General features: G+C 34.5%; 1 protein-coding gene across 1 annotated transcript; it reads right to left on the reverse strand.

Annotated features, from left to right (window-relative positions):
- Positions 1 to 453: 453 nt before the first annotated feature.
- Positions 454 to 8,442, reverse strand: LOC110730121 (lysine-specific demethylase JMJ706-like). Its single transcript, XM_021909896.1, has 11 exons — positions 7,762 to 8,442; positions 5,751 to 6,138; positions 5,443 to 5,599; positions 5,125 to 5,344; positions 4,373 to 4,426; positions 4,198 to 4,277; positions 3,816 to 4,093; positions 2,709 to 3,104; positions 2,237 to 2,628; positions 1,921 to 2,133; positions 454 to 1,353 (listed from the first exon to the last, which is right to left on the reverse strand). The coding sequence occupies exons 1-11, from the start codon at positions 7,762 to 7,764 to the stop codon at positions 1,009 to 1,011; spliced, it is 2,526 nt and encodes an 841-aa protein (XP_021765588.1). The 5' UTR covers positions 7,765 to 8,442; the 3' UTR covers positions 454 to 1,008.
- Between the last annotated feature and the right edge of the window lie 3,492 nt (positions 8,443 to 11,934).

The raw sequence follows: 11,934 nt of genomic DNA on the forward strand, positions 1-11,934 counted from the left end.
CATACTCATTCAATTCATCTAACTTCAGGTTCAGTTTGGTCCAAATTATTTCAATACCATACAAAAATTCAATCAACAAGTTTCTGATTTCATGTCAAAGTTTGGTTACCAATTTTCATGCATTAGTTATAATAAATAAGAATGAGTATAAGCATAAAGAGAGAGACTGTTATATACACCTAGATGTACTGTACACCCATGAGCTTCTGATGGTTGTTTTTCATTTAATTATCAAATGAAGAGCAAAAACAAACTTTATAGTAGTTGGGGGTGCACGGTACATCCAGGTGTGTATAAAATATTTCAACATAGAGACCTGTGTTAAAAAATTCCTATTGCAAAAGCAGTACAATGCCATTGAGTAATATCATCCGAAGTATATCCAAAAACTGCATAGAACACATCCATTTCTCTATATACGAGTATCAAAGAGGAAAAGAAACTGCAAAAAAATAACAGGAAAAGGAGAGCTTTTCTATAGAATTTTATTAATGTAGTCAGAAGATTACAACGTTTAATCAGCTGTAACTACAAAAAGAATTTAAAGAACCCTACCTTAAGGGAAGCAGCAGACTAATGTTAACGAAGAAAAAAAAGAAAAACCCTAAAAACATGAAGATTCTGGAAATAGCCCATTGTCTTCACAAGAATTGGTTAAAAAAGGTTGGAAAAAATAAAAAAGATGTACAGTACACCACTTTCTATGTTCCCCCAGATGAAGAAAGGTTCTCCCGCCAAAGACAGAAAAACACTCCAGCTTAAGAACCCCCAAGAATAACTGGTGCGACACGCCCCAATTTAAGGCCTGCACAAAAGAATTTCAAATCTTCTAGCCATGGTTAAATTCCTCTGCTGCTTCCAAAAATCAATTTTCTGTAGTACTTTTCAATGTAGTTAGGACCCCCGCGTTAAAAGAAAAATCAGAGTTAGCAAAGTCAGACCCCTCCTGGTGGTTGCCCGGAGAGTGGACCAGCTAAATTGTTGTCTTTTTTTATGTTTAATAATTACTCAATCTAACCTGCTCTCTGACCCAAGAAATGAAGGGCCTTTCACTTTAAGACGCTTTGGACCTATATCTAAGGGATGCGGTTCTCTTGTTATCTTTCCAATGTTCTGTTGGAATCTGCCACTCGAGGGATGATCTCTGTGTCTGATACTTGGTCCATCACCAGGCGTCCTTTTTACTTTGATAGAAATGGGAACTATAGATCCTTTATGAGGACCATCCCTCATAACAATGACCTTGCCATCCTTTGAGTGAATATCACTTTTCCTATTAAACTCACAGTAATTACCGGGATCTATCTCCTCAACTCTTCCTTCCGGCTGAAACTTCTTCAACCTTTTAAGCCCCTGAAAGTATACATGATACAACAATGTCATATTTGCTTTCCCAGAACAGTCGATAACATAGTTCAACATGTAAAAGCCAGATAACAAGCATACAAACTAATCCATCGCGTATAAGCATACAACTATGTCAAAAACAAACAGATTTTCCCAATAAATTATCCAAAAATATATATGCAACGGAAATACATATCCCAAAACGAAATCGCCTAACCCCTTTATTGATCCCAATCACCTATTTGCAAGATCCAATATTTAAACAGAGTAAAAAAGAAAAGTAGCTTGTGCGTGGTTAAATTAGAGTTCCATAAGCCCAAGTGATGTACAAAAAAGGGTGGACCATGGCAAACTATCAATGAGTTACATCAGTCTACAACCACCTCAATCAAGTCTGTAAATTAAGTTCACAAACATTGGCAGGGTAGTTAATGAAACCACATGGCCATAAAGTCTACCCAGATCTAAGAACTTCCCATATAGCGTATATAAATGTTGTGATAGGATGTCAGAGGAATACTAATTAAGCAATTATACTCGAATACAAAGACAAACTGGAAACATCAGTAATACCTGATGTTTTGCATAATCCGAATTGCCCTCGCCAATAACACTCTTCCTCCCGGCCTTCAAAGTAGATCTCCGTTTAACCCTGAATATCTCTGAATCAGAATCATCACTGCAGTGATCAGCATTGTTTGACAAATTCGATAAAGAAGTCTGACATGAATGGTGAGATGTATCGTCAATGCAATCAATTAAATTTGAATCTATACAGTCCTGTACCTGCAAGCAAAGTGCACAAAATTATTATACTACAGTGTCAAAAGAAAGTATTACATATTTTACAGAAAAAAGGGCAGCTATCTCGACAAGTAGATAATCTTACATTGTTAGAGTGAGTAAAATCATTATCCCGGAAAGAGCAGAGGGTAGACGCAGCACAAGAAAGCGGAGTTTCTGACGAGTTGGCAACAACTTCTTTACTATTTGAAATTGGACCGCCTTCAAAGTTAAAATCTATTTGTGATGAATCATTTACGGAATCATCATTTGGATGCACCTCATTAGTAATATCACAGAATGGGAAATATCCATCCTTTTCAGCAGGAAACATGGTTGACAGCAAAAGCAAATCATCATTTCCCGAAGCCTGTTGAAGCTCTTCCAGTAAACCCTCATCCTGCTCAAACTTCTTGGCTGCATTTTCCAGTTCAGGAAGATCTTTCCTTATAAGTAGTGTACAACCACCACCGCAAGGGAAAACGAACGAACTCATATCTACATTAAATTATGATAACATCCAATTATAAAGGTGACAAAACTAATGGCCATTAAATAACTTAAAGCCCTATACATACCATGGCGAAGACACGCAAAATGTGACAAACAGCTGCAACCAACAAAAGCGGCATAACAGTCACGTTTGCACTGACAGCATAAAACTGTGGCATAAGCATCCATAGAAACAGCTGAGCAAAGTTTTGATCTTATTAGACACCATCGAGCACGATGCTGGAATCTCATAAGTTGTACAAATGAAGCCTTGATGGAAATTTGAGAGCTCAAATGGTAAGCTGCACAATTGAGATCTTCAGGATTAGGACTAGTATACAAAATCATTGCTTCCTTGCAGAGAAGCTCTTCATAGGGTAATAGAGGAACCCTATTGAGAAACGCATAACGTCGACTTGCCACCGCTCCTAAAGGAAACCAGTCTCCAATTGCAAAGTTTACGGCTTCACCACAATTAAAACCTGCAGATACACATCTTAACATTGATTATGATGATCAAGATGTTCCACATGTATGTACAAATAAACAGACAAAATGGGATATATGCGATTCACTGAGGATATTTGCTAGTCGGCAGAAACATCAAGATCAATGTACTTGACACAAATTATAGCTGCCAAAAAAGCAAACTTCTCAAAATTAAACAATGTGTCCTTCACCAGAAGCATCTTTGATTGACCATCAAAACTAACAAATTAATGGGAAGCACACTCAACCACAAAACTTTATATCACTGTATTTGTAGCATTACATAGGATTTTCTTCATTAAGTCTATCAAATCAGTTCATAAATAACTCATGCTTAAGTTCATAAATAACTCATGCTTAAGTTCATAAATAACTCATGCTTATATTCATCAACTATGTGAATAAGCAAAACCTTCTTCCGAAATTTCTTGTGGTCAATATGTTATTTATGAACTAATTTGAAGACCTAAATCCTACCTTTCGTGGCATAACAAGAGGATTAAGACATGCAAGGTGAAACAAATTTCAAATTCCTAAAGCTTATTTGGAGATAAAGACCAAAACAAATAATGATTATATACTCAGAAATTAATATAGGGAATGAGAGATGCATGATTGCATACAGACACGTATATCACTTCATGTACCAGGGAATACTGAAAATAAAGGCAGGCAACATCAACCCAATAAGATATTAACCGTACCATGGCTAAACCCAGCATGATATGCCCTAGGAAATGTGATTACAAATTCCCCAGGCTTTTGCACAGCCCTATAAACAGGGACATCATGCTCTAACAGAACGCTCGGAGGAAATAGAGTTGTTTTTCCCAACAGTACATCAAATGCTCCATCTTCTCCATCAGTTGACAAAATATCTTCATTGTATACATGTTCTCGCACAACCTTCTCAAACTGCAAAGCCGCACTGCCAGGTATCCCATACCAAGTTTTAGGAGCCCCACAATGTTGATAGTTAATACTGCCATCAGAAAACAAGGAGCAAATGAAATAAGAATTTCCACTATAAAGCTTGATTTTACAAAATACATTTTTCAGAGTTCCAGAATGATTTAGTGTATGTACCTGTACAGATAATGATCTTCAACATGCCAGGCAAACATACTAAAAAGCATGCCTATGTAAAGCATAGGATCAGTCACTCCCTGTAAAATGGTATAAGGCAACCAACTAATTAAAATGGCCCAAAAACTAAAACATAAACACGGTATCATAATTTACAATAGGTAGTTCTGCATACCGGAATAGCTGCTTCTAGAAGCCGCAAAACTGATTTGGAAAGCCGAGAGAGTTTCTGAAATAAATGAACAGGCAATTTCACTTTAACAGATACAATTTAGAAACATTAGCAGACAACAATAAACCAAGTAAATCTCATAGGAAAGAGTAACATAATTGACGATTTATACTCCTGCACAATAGCCAACAAGTCGCTTCCAAACCAATTAACAACCAGACCACCCTATTCCTGTTAAAAGCTTAATTTAGAGAGAAAAAGGCGAAAAAAAAGAGAGATCTGACATCTTTATTGCTCTTATATTGCTTCCTTAATAGAAATCAATGCCCCACTACAATCGACTAAAGCAAAACATAAGCTACCAAGCATGTTTACTTCTAGACTATTTTAACCCGCAATGATTTATCATAATGGCACGGATTCATTCTTGATCCAGTAGGGAGGCTGATCAATGCAATACAAACTTCTTTCCTACTTCATATAGAGAGTCTAGTTAAGGAATGGACTGCATTTCAAAGGGTAACCAAGTTCCAAACACATGAAACCAAAAAAAGTTCAGATTAAAGCAATAATAATTCTCTTCTTCTTTGCTTCCCTCAACAGATTATTAACACTGGTGTCATTAAAGAGAGTGCACAGTTATCAAAAGCTATAATTGTTATTCCATACATTTTATTGCAATTATCATTTTAACCATCTGAGAACTGGAAAAATACAGTACACAAACGATCACAAGACACATTAATTTGGAGTACCTTCAAATTCCATTTGCTTTTTCCAAGTTCATCACTGGGGGAGGATGAAAAGGCACTTCCATCAACATCACATGCATACTCAACCGTTTCCATCTTCCCACAAGCTATTTCATGCCAAAATTCTTTTTCCAAGTACGAAGCGGGAAGACATCCAGTGCTACCATATCGCCGTAAATATTCCTTGTTCGCCATTTTCTCAAAATCACGAAATGCATAATTTCTGGAAAAAAAAAAAAAAAAAAAATTGTTGATCTGTATTCAGACATGAAAATTCCTCCACTTTATTGATTAATATCATGTCATGAAATAGAAAATCACCTTCCACTCATGAAAAAGGTAACCTTGTCATCAGTGTCCCATTCAGCAAGACGAAGTGGTTGTACCCTTGTAGTAAACTTAAAACCCGCTTTCTCCTTTGTCAATACAACCCCAGCAGGCACAGAAGCATTTATTGGAGAAACTATCTTGCAAATACCTGAAAATATTCACCTACAGCCAATAAGTATCATAGAATGCATAGGAAATGCTTGTATCACAAATAGTTGTAATTGTATCAGGTGATAGAGATGATATACCCATGAAAAGAAACATGTCCAATAACATACAAATTTGAAATAGCTAGTTACCATATTTAGATGCTTCTGGTGCTATTCTTTCTAGATAAACCAAAGGATCCTCAAATTCTTCCTTTGTTGGACGATACACAGGACACTCTGGGATTTTATCAATCCAATCTAAATCGGACATGTTAAACTTCTCCACCTTGCGCTTTGGAAAAAACTTCTTTCCATTTGAAGCAGCACCGGAGCAATTAAACAAATCTGCACCACCATGTATTCTAGTGCCACATGATGCTGAAGATCTCAATGCATCACCTCCACTTCTAGCAATCATATTAGCAACCTTGGTACCCCCGTTTCCTGTTTCTGACTTGATTCGCTGAAGCCTTTTCTGCTTCAGCATCTCTAAACAGCTACTTTTAGTCTCTTTCGACAAACAGACCCGCCCTTCCACCTGGAAACCAGTAAAGATAACATGAGTGGACATATAGATGAGACACATCGACAGTATGCAAAACATTAAGTCCACAATTACTGATCCAGAGCTATCTTTAAAAAGCTAAGAGGTCGAACTTTTAGGTCATACAATAAATAAATGATTGGACCTTTTTGGAAAAAAATAGCAGCAAGGCAGATTATCATGTGGGAGATTAATACGAAATTACCCATACAGCAACTAGTTGGCTTGAGTCTAAAAGGATCAAATGGTGGCACACCTAAGTTCAAAAACTATTCTTTGATTGTAGAGTTATAATAAATAACAGTGGGCAAAACCAGAATAAGATGTATATCATGAATCTCACCGGCAGCAACAGAAGCACGCTAACATGCCCCATGCCTTCTATCAGGCCATGCACTAGATTACTACAATGTATACCAAAAATTTTTACTGGCACAGAGATAGGCTTCTGCATTTGAGGAAAATCAAAGAACACTAGCATGGGGCAAACCGTTGATCATAATAACTAAAAAAACAGAAAGTCGAGCACAATTGGAGCAAAAGCTACAAGTAACACATGAAAATCCAGCCTAAAGATATACTCACTTAATCCTTATTAAGAAACTTATTGTTACAACTGTAAGCCACAGAATCTTTAAATTGAACTGGAGAAACTATTCCCTGAGTGCCAATAACCACCTCACAAGATTCCATGATTAGACTCCAATCAATACGATATTCCAACTCCAAAAGCAATTAGTAGTATCCCTCAACAGCTCAACCCCCCCCCCCCCTTCATCCTTCAAAACCGCAAACGAGCAAATTGTACAAAGCATTACCACCACCACCCTCCAAGAACCAATAAGTAGAACCCCTCAACCCTGTGCCTTGATTGCCTACCCTCCTTCAAAATCGCAACGAGTAAATAGCACAAAGCACCACCACCACACCACCCTCCAAGAAAAAATAAGTAAAATCCCTCTATCCCACCCCCTTATCCTTCAAACCCGAAAACGAGTAAATCGTACAAACCAAAACCACCACCAACACCACCACACGAAGCATTGAATATAGCATTAAACATCCGTAATAAACTCACTCCGTTTTCATGTGACATGCCAGCACTAAAACTCATAAAAGTGACAGTAAAAGTTGAGGAACAATTACCGATTCAAACAGAGTCAACCAAACTTCCTAATAATTGAACAAATCTATGAATTTCCACAAAATTGGAACCCACCAATTCAAAACCACACAAGTCAATTTCATAACAAAAATAAAAGGTCCTTTTTATGTTGAATTAAAAGGTTTGACCAAACTTCATGCAAAACAAATTTGGGCAGCCACTAAAAATAGAAACCATTTTTATACCAGTAAAATTCAACCTAAGTCTTCAAAGTCAATCTACGCCTTTTTCCGATTCAAAAAAATATGACATAATCAAAGTACATCCATCAATAGAAACAAATTTTGCACTAAATTTCTTCTTAAATAGCATATCAATGATTATATCATCTCATAAAACATTAAATTAAGATCTAAATTACCTTCTATGATAATGCACCCCAAAAAAAAATTTAAAAAAAAAATAATAAAATCAAAAATTACATTAAAAGAAAAAATTCAAAGAAACAGTACCATCTCATTCCGCGGTTTTCCGCCGTTAATCTCCGTCTTCTTCTCCACCGGAAAACAAATTGAATTTTAAAGGAAAATAAAAAATAAAGAAGAAAAGCGAAATTACACCAAACCCTAGATCACGATCTCCACATTCCTCTAAAACAGAGCCTTCATCGTCACCCACATTCTACTCAACCACCATAAAACTCAAGAAATTCATGCAAATTTCACGAAGATCCGAAACTTTATAATTTCCTTTTTTGTAAAAAAAATTAAGAATAGAGAAGAAAAAAAAAGTGGAGAAGATTACGAAGAGAAGAGAGAATGATCACCGGAAAAAAATTCCGGTGAGAAAAAATGGCCGGAAACCGGGAAACGGGAGTTAACCGGTGGAGGAGAGAGAAAAAGGGAGAGAAGATAGGAAAAGAGGAGAGAAAAAAAAGAGTGGGAATGAATGAATGAATAGGAGGGAAGAAGGGAAAAAGCTTAGGAAACCGGAAAAGAGGAGAGAGAAGAAAATTTATAGTTTTATATTCGTTTGCCTTTAATGGAGGTATAATACGGGATTAGTTTCCTTTTTTACGAATTAAAGGGGTTAATCACGATTTAATTATGGAAATGCAAAAATAAGAAAAAGGAAAATGGAAAATTAAAATGAAAGGGAAAGTGGGTGGTTGTTAGGTGGTTAAACCGAACCCATTTGCCGACCCCTTGAAACGCGTTTCATCTCTCTTCTCTTCCCCTTGTTTTGTAAACTACTACTCCTTTAAATGACTATATTGCCCTTTGAGTATTTGTATGTTTTCGGTAGTTTAGACGGTTTTTTACTTTTCCATTGCGTATGAGAGAGTCATGCAAGGATAATTACAAATAATGATATATGTAACCCTCTTTTACTACGTATTAGTATTATACTCATGCTCTGTACTTTCGCATCTCGTATTATGTACTCTATTTATCTCATTAAGTCAATTTCGTACATGACTATAGGCTATAGCTATAGTAATACTATGTATTAGGTAACATTAATCAAAACTTTGTATGTTACGTGTTCTCGATCTTTTTACATTTTATTAATTTTCTTATGTTCATATAAAGATGTGTTTAATTCAATCACCTGATTTTCATTTATCTAAACTTATCTAATTTATTAATATCTATCAAAACTTATTCTAGTTATAATTTGATTTATGTTTCCTTTCGTAAAATATCAACGGTTTTTCAAAATCCTTATTGATAATTTTAACTATATTAAATTTGTATTGAGATGTCACTTGCTATTATTGTGCAATATATACCGCCTCTGTTTCATATTAGATTACACATTTTATTTAGACACGTTTATAAACGCATACTTTGTACTCCTTAATTATAACAATGAATCCGGACGATAAACTCTTGCTTCATGCACACACTATTTCCCTTAATTTGAATTACGCCAACAACCATTATACATGCAAAACATTGATTAACCACTTTGATTAAGAACACTATAAATTGTTTTTATCTCCTAATACGTTATGATGTTCACATGTTAACCTACTATGCATGAATACATTGATTTGTTTTTCTTAAAACTAACTAGGTTACCAATTTACCTTTCATGCAACTGTTTTTCCAACCAAATCTTCAACTAACAATGGCAAAACTTTGGCCCACAATTGTATATGCAGTTGTATGAAAACTTTTTTTATTTATTACAAAGCATTGTGAAAGGTTGGCAAGCTACTATCATGCAAAACCATGCTAATACATTGCAATTCAATTACAAGTATTTAATTTATTCTTTTCACATCAGCATAAAATGTTCAACATTTATCATTATCATACCAATTTTGATTGTCTCATTTTACTTTGTCCTAAATCTCACTTTGAGGTGTCCTTATTTGGTTGCATGTGTATCATTTTAATTTTATTTATTTTATTTTATTTTTATTTTTTTGGTATTCTTTTGGGTTAGACCAATAGTAGTCATTCCTGTTTTTGGACCTCTCTTCTTTGTTCCTATGCAAATAGTATGGATCAGGTAAATAAGAGAGGTGGAATTATAATTTAATAATATACCAAGTATTTATTTTAAAATCAAATTAACTTATAATAATACCAACATAGGTGATAATTATGTCCTCAAACAATGATTATCACAACTAATCAAATTATTTCAATAATGGAGTAATGCTTGAAATGTGAGGCACACAGTGAAACATTTATTGATCACATGTTTGATTGACCATTTCAATTCTTCCACTTTTCTTCTATCTTCTTCATTGACTATTAATTCTTTCCGTCATTAGTTTTAGTAGTAAAATTATTTTAAAATAAGATAGGTAGACAATAATCATATTTAGTCTAATCATACTTATCTTCATTATTATATACAATCCATAGAATATTATATTTGCTTTTTTTTTTTAGGGGGAGAATATTATATTTACTTGGTCAAATAAGTTATAAGTTGATTTCTATAATACAAAGTATCACAGTTTAAACTCATGTCAGCATCAACATTACTTGCTACCGCTATTTTGGATTTCTCAATATTCAAGGTAGAATTACCAAACAAACAATGCACGTATCAAGATTTTGATGGGAAAACTAATGTTAATGTTAAAATCAGTAAAAGGCGGAAAAGTTAGGGGAAAAAAAAGTAATTTAATTGATGTGATTGAGTGAGTGTACTTTTTATTTTCATCTTCTATTTGACCAGCGGAGATTTGCATTGTCTACCAATGTTGGATACAAATGTACTTTAAAGATTCCATCTATATTAATGGGATTTAATAGGGAATTGACTGAATTCAAAATAGATATACTAACATTAATTGGGTTATGTTACTGAATTTGTTAATATTTGATTTTTTTGTAATTAGGGCATGTTCCGGGTCTGTTCCAATTTAATGAAAACAATTTAAGTGAATAGAGCTGAAATGAATAGTTTATGAGACAATTAAAGGAAATTAGGAACTGAACTGAACAAAATCGATTGGAGCTAAATTGAACTGAATTTAAGCTGAACAGAACAGACCCTTATTGGAGCTGAAATGAATTGTTTATAAGAGAGGGAAATTAAATTAGGAATTAATTGAAGTGAACTGATTGGAGCTGAACTAAACTGAAATTAAGCTAAATAGAACATACCCTTAGCTTTAATTTGACTTTGTGCTTACACTATTGCACATCTGTACCCCTAATTTATCCAACTAATTATAGATAACGGTAACGTTTTTTAGTTCTAATATGGAAAAGTTTCCCTATTATTTGATCTTCTTATATTTTCTCCTCTTATGTTCTTTAATTTGACGGTACATAAAAATAACCTTATTACTGTAAAATTACTTTGATAGCTCAAACAATAATTTTTCTAAATAATTTACATGTCAAACTAAACGTTGCGATAAATTAATTAGTAACAGAACAAGTGAGCAACCCAACGAAGTGTAAATTACTTTGGTTCTAGAACATTGTGAATGAAAGTGAAGAATTGGAAGTTTGGAAGCATGAAGATGAGAGAAGTTGGTAAATGATGCATACCCATGCAGATTGAGATTGGTAAAACAGCAAAGAAAGCATTAATGAGAAAAACATAAACATAAAAGCTAACAACTTTTGATACGTGTGTTTCTGACCATAGACGTGGTCGTAAATGTGGGGGGTTTGATAGCGTAGAATAGGTCTTTCATCTTTGAGTATGTACGCCACTTATTCATTCATTCCCAATTTCCGCAAACAAAGAATAGGATTCATGATTCAGGAAGCATCGCCGCATACGTATCCCTCAGTCTAGCCACGGGATTAGGGTGTCATGCGCTGTACATCCTACATCTCATTTAACACCCTTCTATACACTCCATACAGTGATACAACGTACTCCTTTCATCATATTCTATGTGTTTCGTAATAATCGTAACATTTTCTTTTAAATTCGTTTCACAATATAATCTTCAATTACTTGAAATAGGAGGATTACTTGTACGGTTGTACCCATATACAAGTATTCCATCCGTTTTTAAATACTTGTTGCATATCTATTTTTTGCACTATTTATTTGTCCTACTTTGTCTAATGTTTGTGACTTATACATATGAAAATATATAGTCTTGTGAGTACTCGTTGGAATCGTCTCAATGAATAGATTATTAATTTTTAATTGTTACTCCGTAGAATTTATAGTTACTGATAATTAAAGATATT

Source organism: Chenopodium quinoa, unplaced genomic scaffold, assembly GCF_001683475.1.
Source record: "Chenopodium quinoa cultivar QQ74 unplaced genomic scaffold, ASM168347v1, whole genome shotgun sequence".
In the NCBI taxonomy this organism is placed as follows: domain Eukaryota; kingdom Viridiplantae; phylum Streptophyta; class Magnoliopsida; order Caryophyllales; family Amaranthaceae; genus Chenopodium; species Chenopodium quinoa.